Below are 19,247 nucleotides of genomic sequence, written 5' to 3'. Positions count from 1 at the left end.
GTACCTTTGACCATTTTTCGCCCCGGCCCTTTGCTTAGTTTGAGAAGTATTTCTACTTTTCTGAGCCTTTTCTTTTATGGATTCATTTTGGATTAATATTGCTTTATATTGCCACATTATTTACTTTTTATTTATTTATTCATTCTTCTTTTTATTTCCACTTTTATTTTATTCTTCTTTTATTGATTTATTTTTGTAATTTGGCACTCTCACTACTCCATAAATAACACGTATTTGACTTAAAGACCCTTCTTGTGAAAACCCTTTTTTTCTTATAACCTTGTTATCATGTACACATTGTGATTTTATAAGCGGAATAGGAAGTCAGTGCTACGGCTGAACATTGCCACCATCAAACTGTACTGATCACAGTTTCTGAAACACCGATTTAGACTTACAGGGTTTCATACGGAACAAACAAAACTAAACCCAGACAACCTGCAGGGGAAGGATTTTCAACTTGCCATTGTGTAGTGTGGAATAGTTTTACAGGGCTTGAGTGGTATCATAGGTGAGCTGGTGTGCTCGAGCTTCAGCGAGTAAAGACGGGTGGATAGTGAGAGAGGTGGAACTTTATAGATGTGAACATTCTAGGAAGTTGCATCGAAGTCATTATAAGGGAGGAGCGGCTTATTTTCATCGTAAAGAATTCTATTTATGTAACTTTGACACGTAGAGGTTAGTTACAGGAGCCTCGTTGATAACTGGAGAGGGAGTTTGATCATCATAATGCCTCAGTCTGATTGAACTACAGCACAACAACTGATACCATTTTATAGTTTGTCCGGAAAGTTCCAACAGCAGCTTCATGGTCTTCATGCAGGTCTGTGTTTAGGCAAACGTCCTCTATTGTGACACCACTGCAGCATCACATACATTCGATCACGTTCTCCCATCCATGTCCATGACAGCTGCATTGACCTGACAGCTTGTCCATTTACACAACATATTGCTCGTGACAAACCATTGCTTCTCTTCTGGGATATTATAGCACAGACAGCTGGAACATTTTCATAAATTATTCTGCTAAATGCTGTATTTTATATCGGCGGTCCCCAACCACCGGGCCGTGAACCAGTACCGGCCCGTGGCTCATTTGGTTCCGGGCCACATAGAAAGAATGAAAATGTTTTATTGGTTTATTTTATTTCCGGCAGAGTCTGCAGTGTGTTTTATTTTGAAAAATTCCGAGCTCGTCTTCCCGTCACTTCCACCTGTGCTTGTGTCTCGCACTTGACTTTCATGCCCCATTAAACACAGCCGTCAAACGGACCGCTGCCAAAATACATAAATAAAGCTAATCGATGCTGAGACAGAAGAAAAAGTGAATACATATTTAGCAAAAAAACTTAATTTTATTTGTTTATGACACTTTTTTTAAATGGGAAAAACACAATTATTATGTATTATATGCGCAATGACCGGTCCGTAGAAAATTGTCTTGCTTGGAAGTGGTCCGTGCTGTAAAAAGAGGTTGGGGACCGCTGTTTTATATGATCACTGAGGTTTTGATTGATTGTCAGAATAGCTGATTTCTGTCTTGTAAAGTACAGCACATGTCGATGCACAGATTCACACATACTGCAGACATGCAGAGACACTTGCATATAATCTGAACCCAAATAAAACAACACTGTCCCTAAACAGCTTAAAAAACAAAAACCAGATAATGCTGTTTTCTGTTCATGTCTGACAGCAGGACTGTTTTGGTAACATTATTGGGAATGAAAACGCCTTGTATACTTTAATTTCAAAGATACACTAGCTATTTGGAAAAGCTGTGAACACACTCTTAAGTCTTCTCTAATGTTCTGTTTCAGAGGCCAGAGAGGCTTGGCTGAGAGTCAGAAGACAGAGCTCGGCCAGACTGCAGTTCTCATCTCCTGCGCTGATCAGTGAAATCCTGCTGCTGCTGGTATATGAAGCCACAAAACGGACATTGGCAGTGTAGCTTTACTTTCCTCAGTGGCGACCCCACGCTGAGTGAAGACTTGATCAGGAAGCTTGGGACAGCTCCACCTTCCCCCTCGTGGTGAATTTGCTTGAGCAGGGATTTATGGTGGGGCGGGGGGGAAAGAGACCCTGTCCTCCTCCTCCTCCTCCTCTTCCTCCTCCCTGCTCCTTGCTATCTCAGTGTTTTCCCCCGAAGCCTTCCTTTGGTTGAGGGTGGATGCCTTTCTTAAGACCTCACCCTGCTTAGATTTTCTATTAGGACCCGTGGAAGAACCAAGCTGTCCCCTAGTGCATGGCTTCCCTTATAGAGATGGTTGTCATGGTTTTATTGTACACTGTTTTGTCAAATAGAGGCCATTTTTAAGGTCAAGTCTTGCGATTGAAAAAAATGGCATTTTAGGTAGGGAAAAATACCCAACACTGCATTTATTTTATAGGCAAACACAGCTTTCTGCCATCTTTTTACCTCACACACACCTGCTGAAGAGTTCCCTCCACCTCTGCTACAATACCTCTATATTTGAATAGGTCTTATCCCTTCCATTCCTTCCAGCTTCAACCCAAAATGACTTTAACCAGGGTAAATTATAATGATGGGTAGACTTCTATTACCAACTACTTGCATAATGCTTCTGTGTGGTACACCACTGTGTGCTCAGATTATGAAGAAGTCACGGTTGAGTTGTTGATATGTACGCTTAGTTGACGCTACTTTAAAACAGTGTGTGGTAGCTACCAATAATCATGTTAGACTGAATGTGAAGAGTAGACCTGTGCATACCCTTGCATCTGAACCAGAGTTGACTATAGCTGAGGGTATTTGTTCTGTTTATCTTTCAGTAGTAGGTTCGCGATGTCTCAGTCAGGCTTATGAGACAGTAGGTCTGTTAATAAACTGCTTATTGTGACGGGAGGTTGAGTAAAAGTGATTAAAATATAGCCTTAACCCTCCCACCTCCACATTCTTTGCCACGACAAAGCCCTCGACTAGCTTCTTTCTCAATGCCATCACAGTCCCAAAGTTAGAGAAAACATTTTTGAATAGTGAAATGCAGTCTTTGTCAATACTTGATCTTATTGCAGTTTGCGTAGCAGTGAGAAAGGTTAAATTCTTGTGTGCAACTTATTTTATGGATTTTTTTTTTTCTTTTTTCGTTTTTGTTGTTGTTTTTGTTTACTCCGTAAGAACTGCACTAATTCGTTGCTGAAGTTTGAGTTGCTCATGGAAGGGTAATGATAAAATGCCTCGTCCCCACCAGTCACGGTTCTTACGCCGAAGCCTGTCTCAATAGTGTCTTTAATGCCCTCAGGACCTGGCTAAAGCCAGCTACAAGTTGCAACGCAAAGGATCAGGTGTTAGTCAGTCTCAATGGATTATTTCTTTTATGAAATCGTTTTATATTCCAAGTCTCATAAAATGAGCAAGATGGTAAAAAGAAAACAATGTGGAATGAAATTTGCCGTTTTTGTTATTCTGGTTTTGTGCAGAAACAACATATTGATTTAATGTGTCAAAATCAGACAGCACTGTGCTCTGGTTCCTCTAAGACCTAATGGTGACGAGGCATTTAATAATTCCCCATTTGTTTCCTTTTGGCCTTTCGAGATTTTATTGCCAAGTAATGGTCTATTCAGAGGTCACATGTAATCAATGTTTTGATTTTAGAAGTATTTATATAGACATGAAACTCGGTGTTCTTTATTTTGTTTTTTGTTTTTTTGTGTTTGGTCAGAATCGTTACATTCCCCGTGTCTGTCTCGGCCATACTTCTGTGTAATGTTTATCAGCTGTAAAAATGCATAAGGATGCAGTTATGCTGTAGGTTTCTTGTCTTCCCAAGAGCTGGTGGACCCCGGAAGAGCTGCTGACACATGCTAATCGAGGCTAACTGAGAGCTGTGCAGACTGCCAGCATTACCTCTCTCCTCCTGACCCAACAGCCTTTTTGTTCCTCTGTGTAGACCAGTACTACATCTATCACCTTTTAGATTGAGTCACATTTATAAATTTTATAGCTTTTCTTTTTTTCTATTTTACCATTCTAACTTTAAAAAGTGTGTGCATTTATGATGTTCTTTTAACTAGGTCCTTTACGAACTTCAGTGGTTTTTCCTAAGGTCAAGTTTACTGGACTGTTGTCAAAAAAGTTCAAGTTCAGAGCGAATGAATACATCTGTGCTTGCAAGCGAACAGGCGTTGAGAAATTGCACCAACTTTAGACAATGAGTTTCACTTCTAGAGGTGTGTACAGTGGTACTTTGAAAAATTCTTGGCCTCACCCAGATGCAAGAGGCAAAACTCCCATTTTGGGGCATGATTATACACCGTAAAGCCTCGTGTCACTTCCGCCAAAATGTAAATTAATTTCTTTGCAAGGAGAGGACAGACTGGAGCTGGTGTGCTGTTGCTTCAGGACAACGTACCCGTCCACACAGCACAGGCAGCAGTCAGCAAAGGTGCACAACACGCCAGCTCCAAGCTTTATTCTCCATTTTTCTTTGATTGCTTCTAACGTTTGGGTTTTTGTGGACAGTGATAGAAGGCTTTACAGTATACAGCTATGACCCAAAACAGGAATTGCGTCCCTTGTTTCTGAGTAAGGCTGAGAACTTTTCAAAGTGCTCTCGTATATCACCATGACTGACCATGACACAAATTCTTTGGTATGTGTTAAGAGTGCTTTTTGACACTTTGATGGCAGGACAGTCAAATGAGAAACAAATGGGTCTTAGTGATTTGTTATGTATTGAAATAGTGTGTATTTTTCCTAAATCAAGGCATTGTTACATGGCAATAACGTTTGCTTATGTAGGCCCTTGTGTGTAAGTAGTGGTTTACATGCAACAAATCTATAATTCCTCTCTAAATTTGTGCTTGAACTGAACTCTAACAAACTTACTGCATGATTCCAAGTTAAACTTAAAGGAGCCACAGTATGCTAATATATATATATATTCTCCCCCAGATATGAGAGAAAGCTATATTAGGGATGCTATCATCCAAGCAGTAAACTGTATAGTTCTTCCACTGGTGGACATCAGTGTAGGTCTTTGCAAAGACAAAGAAATTGTCTTCCCCCCCAAAATAGAGATATATTTCTTTATAGCAAGTGAGTTTATTGACATTTGCCAAAGAAAGGGAAAGTTATATTCAAATGGAAATCCTTTAGAAAAAAAAAGAGAAAGCTTGCATAACAGTTGCACTGAATTTTTTAAGTGTTTTAAATATTCAGGTAACAATATTAGCACAATTCATCCTGTGTATCAAATAGGATTTCCTTGATGTTTGAACCCAGAGTTGGAACGAAGTGCAACAAAAGGGCACATCTCAATGTCTCTTTTAATATACAGTATTTGCACCTTATGACCCAAACCAAAATTATCATGGTCTTTAAAGAAAATATATAATTTTTACCCAGTGTATGGAAATTATGCATTTTAACTATTATATATATGAGAATCCAGTCAATAACAAAACCACACATCTACAAAACAGCCATAAATTTGTCATTTCCCCATCCCCTCACTTTTTTTATCTAGAAATCTCTATAATGTTGAAATTCCTATATTAGTTACCTAAATGACTATAATACCCTTTTGTGCTAGTACTGTCTTCTTGAATGTAATCATTTTGTACTTGTATTTTTCTAATTCAGTCTTGATTGTACTGTATGTATGCTATGATGGTATACTGTTCCTTAGGTGCATAGTTTGTTACAACTAACAGTTCTTAAGACAAGATAGCTGCTGCGCTGTTAATTCGGTGGACGTGTATGGAAGATTTAAGTCCAAAGGACTTACTGTACCATGTGAGCATCCACAAGACTGGTAAACTGAGAGATTCTTGCATTTTGAGCGGTGGGACAATATCTTCCCGAGGTTTGCTACTTCTTTTTCCTTTGCAGTTAAGGTGAAAGTCTGTTCAGGACAGTTTATAAAAACAGCAACACTCCTGCAAACAGAACATATGAATGCTTTAGTTTCAAATTATTTATTACTGTTCCTTTTCATAGGTTTAGTCAAATAAACAATGAAATATACAACTGAATATGCATCTGTTAATACATGAACGAGTAAAAGCTTACCTGCCCTTTACTGGAATGTAGATCATGACTTCCTTTTGTTTTGTTTTTTTTTTGGTGATGAATGCCAGATCTCTTGTGTCAGTTTCATCTGATAGGTTGTACATCATGTGCTTTCTCCAATTTTCTGTTATCGGTAATCATCATGACAGATATGTATTTTTTGATTGTTGAAGCCCAGTTGTTTCGTGCTGCCTTGCCTTACTGGAACCCCTGCTTAGTGTGGGATCCCTCAGCAACTCACCCTTCCCAACTCCTATGTCATAACACTGTTTGCTGATGCAACTGTTATTCCTTTTACACTATCTGCTGACACAACTATTACTTCTTGAACACCTATTAAAATAACATCTATTACATCTGTGTGAAAAGACTTTGTTGTGGAGCTGTTTAACCCAATGTCCCCTCTCACTGGATGGCAATACTGATTATACTTTTATAGATACAATATACAGAAATATCCAGTTTCCAACGCCTTAAAAATATATAGAAATATATAGAGATGGATGGATAGATATAGATACACACACTGCAACAGGTTCATTTATTATCATACAGATCAAATAAAAATATAAAACTGAAAAAATATACATAAATATAAAATGACTTAAGCCAGAACTTTAAAGCCAGCTGACTAATACTGAGTAGGTCCTCCTCGCTCCACTAACACAGCCCTGACCCGCTGAGGCATGGACTCCACCAGAGCCCTGAAGGTGTCCTGTGGGATCAGGCACCAAGAAGTCAGCAGCAGGTCCTTCAAGTCCTGGAAGTTACGAGGTGGAGCCTCCATGGATCGGACTTGTTTCTCCAGCACGTCCCACAAATGCTCAATCGGGTTGAGATCTGGGGAATTCGGGGGCCACGTCAATACCTTGAACTCCTCGTCGTGCTCCTCAAACCACTCCTGGAGCATTTTGGCGGAGTGGCAGGGGGCGTTGTCCTGCTGGAAGATGCCACTGCCGTCAGGGAACACCACTGCCATGAAGGGGTGCACGTGGTCCGCGACAATGTTTAAGTAGGTGCTGCGTGTCAAAGTGACATCCACGTGAATTCCAGGACCCACGGTTTCCCAGCAGAACATCGCCCAGAGCATCACGCTGTCTCCACCAGCCTGCCTCCTCTCCATCGTGCACCCCGCGGACACCTCTTCTCCCGGTAAGCGACGCACGCACACCTGGCCGTCCGCGTGATGCAACAGAAAACGGGATTCGCCGGACCAGGCCACCTTCTTCCACTGCTCCGTGGTCCAGTTCTGTCGCTCCCGAGCCCACTGCAGGCGCTTCCTGCGGTGGACAGGCGTCAGCATGGGCACCCTGACTGGTCTGCAGCTGCGCAGTCCCATCCGGAGCAGGCTGCGATGCACTGTGTGTTCTGACACCTTTCTATCAAAGCCAGCGTTAAGTTTCTCAGCGATCTGTGCCACAGTAGCCCTCCTGTGGGACTGGACCACACGGGCCAGCCGTCGCTCCCCTCGCGCATCAATGAGCCGCGGGCGCCCGTGACCCTGTCGCCGGTTCACCGGTGGTCCTTCCTTGGACCACTTCTGGTAGGTGCTAACCACCGCAAAGCGCGAGCAGCCCACCAGACCCGCCGTCTTGGAGATGCTCTGGCCCAGCCGTCTTGCCATCACTATCTGGCCCTTCTCAAAGTCGCTCAGGTCCCGACTCTTGCCCATGCTCTGCTGCTGCTGGCGGGGGAGCGGACGCCAAAGATGGCGCCGCTCGCTGAATGAAGCTGAACGGTCGGACTGGCGCTGGAGCCGCGACGGGAGCCAAGAAATGCGTGAGCTCAGTGTTTTCTTCCAGTGACTCCTCCTCCGCGTTCAGTCCCCTCATAATTGGTTATTTTAAAGAATCCATGCAGCTCCACACACCAGCGACTGTACAGATGTGTGTGAAGGAGGAAAACATGGAATATTTCAAAGAATCATCAGTTCAAGAAATGCATCCAAACATTAGTTGTGGTTGTTTGTCCACTGAACATGTCCTCTCTGTGATCCAAGGTGATCCTTCTTCTAATCCTCACAAACAACAACAAAAAAAATCACAGTTTCAAGTCTAATATTTCTACTGGACCTGTTTGAGCATACTTTTTTTTTTTTTTTTTTAAACTTTTCCAAGCAACATAATCCCAGTAAGTGGATTCATAAGTAAAACCTGGATTACTAAAACCTCCAGGAAGCTGCAGCTCAGTCCTTAAACACCTTAAACTTAGATAGATAGATAGATAGATAGATAGATAGATAGATAGATAGATAGATAGATGGATAGATAGATAGATAGAACTACTTTATTATTCCCAAGGGGTCATTTTTGTCGTTACAGCACAATCATAAAGTTGCCACCACCATAAATACAGATACATAACCAAAAATAAACAAAAATGCAAAATATGTAATAAATGTAGTACTGTCAAATAATGGATTGTAGTGCAAATATTAATGTGCAATAAAATCGTACACCAGAGTGTGCAAAGGGCAATTTCATAGACCAGATGCCACAAGGCAGAGAGGGCTGATCTCTCTGCCAGCCAGCAGTGATGAGTTAAACAGGGTTAGTGCTTGTGGCAGGACAGACTTCCTGTATCTGTCCTTGTGGCGGTGGAGCTGGACCATCCTGTTGGAGAAGCTGCTCCGCTGCCTGTCCAGCAGGGGGTGAAGGAGGTGGTGAGAGTTATCCAGGATGGACAACAGCTTATTTAAAGTCCTCCATTCCACCACAGCTTCAAGACAGTCTGGTTTGCAGCCAATCACAGAGTCGGCTTTCCTGATCAGTTTGTTCAGTCTGTTCTTATCACCGGCTCCGATGCTGCTCCCCCAGCAGACCGCTGCAAAGTCCAGGGCGCTGGCCACAGCAGACCGGTAGAAGACCTCCGACATCCTGCTGCATACGTTGAAGGAGCTCAGCTTCTTCAGAAAATAGCGTCTGCTCATCCCCAAACTTGTGAACGCTCCTTACTGATAGACTGAGTATAGAAAGAAATTCAAATATGTTACACACCAGAAGCGATAAAAGTATCTGCAATATCACTTAAATGTCAAATAATTCTACAATGTACCAAGTAAATATTAAGTTTACAGGCAAAGTATTACCTCTTATGAACGCTGAAAAACAAATGCTTTAGAAAGACTGTGAAAAACAGAAAAAAATTCAGGTACAAAGTCAATGCAACACAATAGTGTGCACTGTCTCTGTCGGTGTTGTGTTGTTACTAGTACAACAGTTTCCCTGAGGTACCCTACCAAAGGGATCAATAAAGTTCTATCTAATCTAATCTAACCTATGATCACTGACACCGATGTCAGAAAACTTGTGACCCTTCTCACACATTTGAACACATCTGTGATTTTCAGTTTGTGTAGCTGCAGGAACATGATTATTAAATGATCTGTGTTTTCAACTTTGGACCAATGTCGATCCACATGATTACATCATTGCTTCATGTGGAGAAGAATTTGCTAGAGCAGTTGCAAAATCTGATTGTGAGACATCACAAAGATGGAAAATGACACAACAACATTAGTGACCAACTAAAAATCAGTGCAAACACAGTCGCAGCTGTAATCAGTACAGCACAGACCGAGCCATAGTGCTACTAATCAGATAGTTCCACATACAGTCCACTACTTGTTCTATCTAGCTTTGAAAAACAAACGTGCAGATGCGTCAGACTTGGCACAGGGATTTTAAATGAAACTCAGAGTGTGTATGGCAGGTCAGACAATGTAAAGCATGTTACATTACATCAGACTTTATTGACCGCAAACAAGAAAACAACCTTTGCTTGCTCTTTGGCACAAAACTTCAAGATTAAAGTTTACTAAAGAACATGAAAATAAGTCTGGTGAGTATTGGGAGCAAATTCTTTGGTCAGATGAGACCAAGATAAATTTATGTGGCTTAAATGGGGTCCACCAGAACTATATCTACAACCAAACATTAAAGGCCCATACTGCCACCTACTGGACCAGTGGCAGTATGAAGAAACTGTACTATAAATACTAAACCTTCTGTCACATATTTAAATAAAGGCATTTGAACCTGTCGTTGCTTGTATCATGTATCTAATAGACCTTTGATTCTCCATTCTCATCCATTATTTACCACCCATATGAGAAAAGTACAAAAAACAAGTTTTGGATGGATAGGCAAGGACATAGCAGAATCATCAAATAGAATTTATTCCAACAGTGTGGAGCAAAATGCTTGTGTTGACATGGATTACCAAACATTAAGCGAGGTAATATAACAGCAACTCTTGTTAAAGTATGTTATAGCAACAGGGACATGAAATACAACCACTTACAGACAGGACACTACAACATTAGGAACATTTTTTACAAAAGAGTTCAAGTAAGTAAGAAATAATAAAACCAACAGGAAAAAGCAAATACATTGAAATGGATTAAGAACTGGTCATGGCAGCTTGAATAGTTCACTTTTTATCATTATGGAAACAACCAGCAAATCAGTGTCTTGAAAAAGAGACAATGGAGCACTGCCTTCCATCCATCCATCATCTATACATCTATAATCCTCACTGGGGTCACGGGGGGCTGGAGTCTATCCCAGCTGACTCAGGGTGAAGGCAGGGGACACCCTGGACAGGTCACCAGTCTATCACAGGGCTACACTTAGAGACAGACGACCGAGCACACTCACATTCACACCTACAGGCAATTTAGAATCATCAGTTAACCTCAACATGTTTTTGGACCTTGTGGGAGGAAGCCGGAGAACCTGGAGAGAACCCACGCTGCACATGCACAAGATCCCGGGTGTCCTCACCGGGACGTGAACCGGCGACCTTCTTGCTGTGAGGCAACAGTGGTAACCACCGAGTCACCTTGCAGCCCCACTGCCTTTTTCATGCAGGAAATATCCAGGGGAAAGACGGCCAATGGTTGCTGGCAGTGCCATTGTCAGACCTGGACATTGGAGGCTACACCCCTGGATGTTTTATGAATAGCCCCAGATCTCACTTTTCAAAAAAATAAACGTAATAATTAAAAAGTAGAATCGTAATCATCTGCTTCAAAGGCCCTACTTTCTGAAAAAAAAGTTAGTTATGGGAAACAGGTGTTTCACTGTACACAGAACACAGTCTGACCATCAGACTTTTTCTTTATTCCAGCACATAATCTAGTTGAATCTTTCCCAGAGAGATTTTTAAACTACTTTATTTACAAAATAGCAGACATTTGTCAGGGAGTTTAATGTGAATTCTTGTTTACCTTTAACGTTAACCCACTTCGATGTGATCTTCTGTCAACCCTGGAGCACACGGTTGTCTATTCAAGAAAACCCACATGCTTTTTAGATTGTATGTCCTCTTGGTTTTAAAAGCTATTCAGATGGTTGGTCCAGATATTCTAGCTATTATTAACTGCTTTCTGGCCACTGGGATTTTCCTTTCCTTTTTTAAACATGCCACTGTTTACCCCCTTTTAAAGAAGCCCTCTCTAGAGCTCTGCTTTCATTTTAATGTTTAGATCCTTCTCCAAGCTACCAATTTTAACTAAGAGTTTAGAAAAAAAAAACAAAAACATGTCCATGCACCTGATGCCTTCTATGAACAACAACAGGATTTTTGAAAAAATTTCAATCTAGTTGTCACTCGCTGGAGACTGCTCTGGTAAAGGCCTCAAACTAACAACTCTGGTCTCTGTTCTATTTCAGTTCTCCTTGACCTTAGTTCAGCCTTTCACACAATGGATGACAATGCCATAAACAGCCGTCTGAAAAGCTGTGTTGTCATCAGTGATGTGGGCTGGGATTGATTTATCTCATATTTCTCAAACAGGTCCTTCACTGTCATGCTTGGAGATGTATACTCTAGTGGGGTCATCCAGGGGTCTATTTTGGGTCCCTTCTTATTCACTGTTACTGCTGGAGCAAATCCTTTGTAGACATGGCATCAATTTCCATTAAATTATGGCCAAAACCTAACTGTAAGTCCTGTTAAGACATAATATGTGAAGCTGACATTTCACATATTATGTCCTGTCCAGCAGAAATTAAAAATTGGATGTAAAAAAGTGTTCTGCAGCTGAATGGCTTCAAATCAAAAGTCATTAATATACCCTTTTCTGGGCCCAGCACTAGCAGCATAAAACAATCAGTCCTCTCACCTCAGTGCATTATCATGTATGAAAGGACAAGGACATGCATACATACAAAGATTGCAGTTGGTTCAAAATGCTGTTGCCTCTGTCTTTTCTGATTGTGGGTCAACCCAAGGGCTGCACCTTGGTGGCATTTTTTTGTGTAAGCTGGCTAGACAAAACCTAAGTGGCCTTTGTGACTCATCAGTATGCACTTTGGCAAATTCCAGTTGGTGCATGGACACTATGGTTATCGAGAGACACTGCTGTCCTTGTTGTCCTCACCTGGAACTTTAACTGCTGAAATCTAGGCCTTTTTACCTCCACAGTGAATTCACTCAGGTGTTTGGAGCTGCTGTGTACAACCGCCCACTAGCTAATGCTAACATAGCTATGAGTAGACTGCATAACAGCATGAGTGAGCAGCAAAATAAATACCCAGAGGGCTTTTTCATCATGGCTGGAGATTTTACTCACACCAACGTAAAGACTGTGCTCCCCAGATTTTATAAAAATGTGAACATTAAAACAAGGAATGGCAAAACATTAGATCAGGTTTACAACACCTTTTTGATTTGTTTTTTAAAATTATTTATTTTTATGTCACTTTAAAAGCAAAGAAAATGACATTTCTACTGTGCACATTTTTCTGCTCATATTTCCTTTGCTTTTAAATCGACATTATAAAAAAAAGATTAAATTTTTGTAATGAAACAAATAATAAAAAATAAAGAAATAAAAATGTAAAAATAATTTTTAAAAAAATAACACTAAAAAATAATTTATATATATATATATATATATATATATATATATTAAAATATATTTTATTATTTCATTTATTTGTCTTTATATTTCTACTTTTGTTCGCCTTTTCTTTTATGGATTCATTTTTGATTAACGTTGCTTTATATTGCCACATTAGGGTTTTTTTTTTTCGCTTTTATTTTATTATACTTTTATTGGTTTATTTTTGTAATTTGGCACTCTCACTACTCCATAATTTAGGTTTTATGAAAGCCGCTTGATGATAATGAATGGGACAGTAGTTCACCATTAGGGCCAGAAGGGGGCAGTGGTGCAGCTTAAAGGACGCCTACTGCGATGAGTCCCCAAAGAAGAAGAACGTGACTTGTGTCACATGACTACGCCCCAATTAGGCTACTTTGCTAACAAAATGGCAGCGTTCTTACAGTGGAGAAAATTTGTTTTCTTTGATAAAGATACTGTGAAGGATCCTGTGGATAATGGGAAAGACTTTGTTCTTCCAAAGGGAATCTCGGCTTGTGACTCGGGCCGCGGTCACATCGTTCTGGGTGATATCCTTTCATGGAGTCAGTTCACTAGCTCGGCTACTGTTATGCTAGCTTACTGATGCTAGCTCCGACTTAGCAAATGTGAAGCTTAAACCGAGGAAATTTAGAAGGCGTCTCAGAAACGAGTGGCTGTTGTCTTAACACATAAATTGAAGCAACGGGCTGAAGACTGAACAGTAGAGCCAGACTGTCCTCTGCTGTCTGGCAGTGGAAACGGCGTCACACCAAACTGATTAACATCCTCACATTATGAGTGCAGCCAATACTGTTCATCTCAGTATACATTAAACACATTGAGAATAAGCTAAACTACGACTACTTGTGATCCTACATAGTCCTCCTGTATAATAACGTTTACTTGTAGACAGACGACATATATAACATCTTATACAAACGGATGCTGTAACTGTCTTTAACCTGTGTAATACATATGGATGGCAGGATCTGGCTGTTGACGCGCTCCCTGCAGCTCGCTGCTTTTCAGGCCTACAAGCTGCGGGTAACACACCTCTATCAGCTGAAGCAGCACAGTATTCTAGTGTCAGTGGGGCAGGATGAACATGGAATTAACCCTTTAGTAAGTATTGTGTTTTCCAGAGAAGTTTTAAACGCAGAAGAGTTGTGCAAATGATTTGAAACCACCACTAAACTGAACTGATTTCTCAGGTAAAGGTCTGGAACCTCGATAAGAGAGACAGCGGAAATCCTCTCTGCACCAGGATTTTTCCTGCAATTCCCGGCAACAAACCGACTGAAGTGTCTTGCCTCAGTGTACACGAGAACCTCAACTTTATGGCCATTGGTAAGACATAAAGAAAGGTTCTGCTTTTCTTCAAATTGACTCTGTGAGCACTACAAGAGGTTATAAAGGGTGTTGTGTTTTTTGACAGGCTTCACAGACGGCAGCGTGGTTTTGACCAAAGGCGACATCACCAGAGATCGTCACAGTAAAACTCTGACTCTGCATGAGGGAACCAGCCCAGTCACAGGCCTTGCCTTCCGCCAAGTAGCAAAAGTTACGCATTTATTTGTCGCCACTCTGGAGAAAGTCCATGTAAGTCTGGTCATTCCTGGAACATTGGGGTTGATGCAGCCATTACATATTCAACAGTTTATTCAGCCAGTTTTAAAGATAATTTTTTCTGATGTTGCCATTTTATGATCTCCTACTTTCCTTGCTTGTCTACCCCCGTTCAGTGCTACACCCTGTCCATCAAGGAGTATCCCAAAGTAGAGCTGGATACACATGGCTGCGCACTGCAGTGCTCTTCTTTGGCAGATCCGTCCCAAGATTCCCAGTTTATTGTGGCTGGTGATGAATGTGTGTACCTGTATCAGCCGGACGAACGAGGCCCCTGCTTTGCCTTTGATGGACACAAGCTTCTGGCCCACTGGCACCGTGGATATCTGTTCTTACTTATCAGGGACATAAAGTCACCCAACAAGTAAGGACATCGCTGACCCAAAAAAAGTGAATGTGTATTGATCATCTGTGTTTATATGACATTTTAGATGTTCACGTTGAGGTGTTTCAGTCAGGAAAATCTTTACATGTACTACTGACAGATTAAGATGGTTATTTAGCAAAGATCTGTAAACATTTTCTCTCCAGCTGTTATTTCGTACTACCACCGAACCATCTAATAGTGTCAACAAGCTATAAGAGAACAGACAATATTCCAGTGTTGGGCTAATTTCAAATAAGTGTTTTAATGTCAGATTTTAGGCCAGCACTTAATGATCAGCTCATGAAAGTTTCACAGAAAGACGGATGTTTCCTATGAGACTGCTGACAGTGTTCATCTTCATATCAGGTCAGGGTTTGGGAGCAGGGAAAGCTTCCCATCAGACAAACAGCTTCTGACCATCTATGACCTGGACAACAAGTTCATCGCCTACAGTGCCTCTTTTGATGACGTGATTGACGTAGTAGCAGAGTGGGGCTCCTTCTACATTCTGACCAGAGAGGGAAAAATGTTTGTTCTCCAAGAGAAAGACACACAGACCAAACTTGAGGTGTGTCCCAAGGCTGCAATCTGTGATTGACAATTCACTACTTGTAAAGAACAGTGATGATGAATGTAATCCCTATAATTCAACATACTACCCAGCATTGTTCTGGATTAGAAAGCAGGGTTGTTACCTCCATGTTTCTATTTGAAGATGCTGTTTAAGAAGAACCTGTTTGTGATGGCCATAAACCTGGCTAAGAGCCAACACCTGGACAGTGACGGACTGTCAGAGATCTTCAGACAATATGGCGATCATCTGTACCTTAAAGGAGATCATGATGGTGCCATCCAACAGTACATTCGGTAATTAAAACGCTAAATATTTGCCAGGGCAGAAACAGTTTTTATTATGTTAAATTGGACTGAGACATGACTAATCCTTTAGCCTTTTATTTTCTGTTATATCATTATGAGATATACCAGAGGAAAGGTGCCACGATGATTTTGTGAGATGAGCTAATTTTTTTAGTGTAGCACTACAATTGATTTCTCTGTAGTTGCACAGTTTTCACACACTGGATCGCTGATCATTTCAACAACACTTCAAACATCACTGTGTTTTTCAACAGCACTATTGGCAAACTGGAGCCATCGTACGTCATCAGGAAGTTCCTGGATGCACAGAGGATCCACAACCTGACAGCTTATCTGCAAGCTCTGCACAGGCAGTCATTGGCCAACGCAGACCACACCACTCTGCTGCTGAACTGTTACACCAAGCTAAAGGACAGCTCCAAGCTGGAAGAGTTCATTAAGGTTTGACTGACAGATGATAGGATACACTAGTGTTTTTCACAATAACTACAAATGTTAAAGTAAAGGCATAGAAAATCTAACAGCAGCTTTTACAGTAACATTATTAAGTGGCTTCCATCCCAGAACAGGTGTGTCTGAATGGATAAGCCATGAAAGGCTGCCATATTTAACACAGTTGTCTTTCTGCACTCCATTTCAACAGAGCAGTGAAAGTGAAGTCCACTTTGATGTTGAGATCGCCATCAAGGTTCTGCGCCAGGCTGGCTACCACAGCCATGCTGTCTTCTTGGCTGAGAAACACATGCACCACGAGTGGTACCTCAAGATCCAGCTGGAGGACCTCAAAGTAAAAATGTGCAAGTAGATGTACAAGCTTTTGTCAGAGAGATGTGTGAAATCATCTTTTGGGCTGTCCAGGTGCTCATTTGGTTGTTCTAATGTGCAGCCACAAGGAATGTTAAATGAAAACAAATTCATTACTTTTGTACAGACAGACATAAGTAGCACCCTTTATTCTGTATTTTATGATACAGTTTAAACCAAATGTCACACCTTCTTCTGAGTCTTAACGCAGTCCAAGAACATCTGACAAAGCATACAAGAATTATATAAAAGCTGAAGTCACAGGAAAAAGGTGCTACTTTCAACTTGAGATCTTGTCTCATAATAATTATGGGATGTTTGTACAATGCCAATAGAAAGTGCTTGTAGCTAAGCAGCAGGACTTTTTTTTGATGCGGATAAGCAGGACTTTTTTTTGATGCGGATATGCAAATATGTAAGTAACGGCACCATTCGACATAGGATACATGACATCACTGTTTTGTCAGTCTGTTTGAGTGGTAGCATTCTGTCACTCGGACATGCGTCGCTTTTACATTAATGTTCTTCACGGCTTCATTCTGAGTTGTGGTACACCTGATATTTCTTATACATGCAAGACTGGGTATGTAAATTCCGTGTGATGATAACCTAACTACTAATTTACAAACAGTAACATAAAAAATATCCCAGCAGCTGCGATGGAGCTCAGGACTTAACCTGAGGATGGCCACTGTGTAACAAACGATTTAACTGCAGCTTATAAACTGTGTGACAACTCACCTGTGTGATATGAAGGGAGATACACAGTGTGACTTGCTGGTAAATCCCTTCTCCATGTCAGGATAATTGACAGCTATCAGTAATAAATGGCGTTGTGATGCAGGAACATCACTCGGCCTGACCTGAGGTGCCCATAAAGAGTGTTCACGTCATTGGAAAGTTTTCACCTTTTACTGCTTTTAAGCAATAAATCATGATCAATTTACTTTTTGACAAGAATTTACAAAAACATCTCATGTCAAAGTGAATCAAGATTTGTAAATAGTAATGTCAATTAAGATGCAAAATGTAAAACCAGTATTCACCTACTTTAAAGAGACTTTCCTAATTCAACACATGTGCAGCTAAGTTGGTGCTCGAAGTCACAAAAATATTAAAATCATCTGAGTGCAGGGAATGTGTCACGAGGGAACGTAGTGTAAAGACACCTGTATCTGGAAGGTCCGGTCACTGGTGAATCAGCACTTCCAGCTGTAACTACACCATGGAAACACAGGAGCACTTCAAGCCACTCTGTGAAATAGATTGTGAAAAGCATAACCCAAGGGATAGATACAAGAAAATACAGAGCTGTTAGAAGTTTATTAGTCAAACATTCAGCAAAGGTCATTCACAAACATTTTATCAGCTTCCCCCAGATTAGTTGTTCCATGTGGAATAAAGTTTGATATTCTGTAGGTGTTCTTTTTACCTCATGCTCAAGTATTTTGACAGGAAATGACAAACCAAAGTAAGGGATAGTCTCAAAAGTGCATGCAAAATAGCCAGAATTTATTTAATAGCTTTATTTATCTAAGGCACTTGAGACAAACTTGACATTTAGTCTTAAATTAGTCTAAAGAAAATCCTGCAATATGGCCCAGTGGACTCCAGACTTATATTTCCCTATAGTTTATTTCTGTTGTATTTCCCGTCTCTATATCCCCCTGATCCAACAGCAGTTAGTTTGTTCTCACTTTAGATTTGTTTTGTCTTTTTTAGATGGGATTTAAATATATATCAGTGGACTTGGGTACATAACACCCACAGCATTATTTGATGGGCACAGTAACTCACTTATTTTGTTTCCCTCTCAAACCCAGAACTACCAGGAAGGGTTGCGTTACATCGGACGTCTGTCTTTTGAACAAGCTGAGAGCAACATGAAGCGGTATGGAAAGACACTCATGCACCACGTTCCTGAAGGTACCACGCTGCTCTTGAAGGGTCTGTGCACCAACTACAAACCCAGTGGAGACATTGCTGAAAAAGACAGCCTGGACATGAGTCGGCTCAATAAGGTGAGTTGGCAGTACTGTTGCTCTCCTTTGTATTTAAGACTAAATCCTCACAGATCATACATTTAAGACATTTATCTCAAATATCGACCTAAGCAACTGTTCATTCTTGTTTAGGCCAACTCAGAGGAATTCATCCCGATTTTTGCCAATAATCCTCGGGAGCTGAAAGCCTTCCTGGAGCACATGATCAAGGTTGACCCCAGTTCTCCTCAGGGGGTGTATGACACACTGCTGGAGCTCCGGCTGCAAGACTGGGCACATGAACAGGATCCTGAAGTCAGTGCAGAACACACAAGCTAGTTAGCTACCATTTGCACAGCGTGATATACATTTTTGTTTACTTTGGAAAGCCTCTCCATTATTTCTGATGTGTATGTTTGGCAGAGAAAAAAGGTCCTGCAGGGGGAAGCTGTGCTGCTGCTGAGGAGTGACAACACTGTGTTTGACAAGGCCCTGGTCCTTTGCCAGATGCACAACTTCAAAGAAGGCGTCCTCTACCTTTATGAGAAGGGCAAACTGTAAGTGAGGGAAACCAAACAGCCTACAGATTTATATGAGCCTAGTTGAGGTGATTAAGCAGCACATCACAACTTCTCATTACTCACTGTTCCCATGTGTCAAGTAAAAATGAATCTTTGGCTA

General features: G+C 41.0%; 2 protein-coding genes across 6 annotated transcripts in view; both read left to right on the top strand.

Annotated features, from left to right (window-relative positions):
- The window catches only part of bbx (BBX high mobility group box domain containing), a 32,854-nt gene extending 26,463 nt beyond the window's left edge, over nt 1-6,391 (top strand). For all 5 annotated transcript variants that reach the window (XM_008280036.1, XM_008280037.1, XM_008280032.1 and 2 more), the window contains one exon: nt 1,821-6,391. In XM_008280036.1, the coding sequence (XP_008278258.1) occupies nt 1,821-1,899 (79 nt within the window). In that variant the 3' untranslated portion in view covers nt 1,900-6,391. The remainder of the gene's footprint in view (nt 1-1,820) is intronic.
- A 6,876-nt stretch (nt 6,392-13,267) lies between these two features.
- Nucleotides 13,268-19,247, top strand: part of vps11 (VPS11 core subunit of CORVET and HOPS complexes) — a 10,031-nt gene continuing 4,051 nt past the window's right edge. The window contains exons 1-12 of the mRNA XM_008280082.1: nt 13,268-13,456; nt 13,882-14,030; nt 14,120-14,255; nt 14,344-14,507; nt 14,651-14,898; nt 15,268-15,469; nt 15,617-15,768; nt 16,035-16,221; nt 16,424-16,567; nt 18,408-18,605; nt 18,720-18,881; nt 18,990-19,123. Coding sequence (XP_008278304.1) covers nt 13,279-13,456; nt 13,882-14,030; nt 14,120-14,255; nt 14,344-14,507; nt 14,651-14,898; nt 15,268-15,469; nt 15,617-15,768; nt 16,035-16,221; nt 16,424-16,567; nt 18,408-18,605; nt 18,720-18,881; nt 18,990-19,123 — 2,054 coding nt within the window. The 5' untranslated portion in view covers nt 13,268-13,278. The remainder of the gene's footprint in view (nt 13,457-13,881; nt 14,031-14,119; nt 14,256-14,343; nt 14,508-14,650; nt 14,899-15,267; nt 15,470-15,616; nt 15,769-16,034; nt 16,222-16,423; nt 16,568-18,407; nt 18,606-18,719; nt 18,882-18,989; nt 19,124-19,247) is intronic.

The sequence above is a fragment of the Stegastes partitus genome, unplaced genomic scaffold, assembly GCF_000690725.1.
Source record: "Stegastes partitus isolate 25-593 unplaced genomic scaffold, Stegastes_partitus-1.0.2 Scaffold180, whole genome shotgun sequence".
Classification (NCBI taxonomy): Eukaryota; Metazoa; Chordata; class Actinopteri; family Pomacentridae; genus Stegastes; species Stegastes partitus.
Note: the sequence above shows the minus strand (reverse complement) of the source record. Positions and strands in the feature narration are given on the sequence as shown.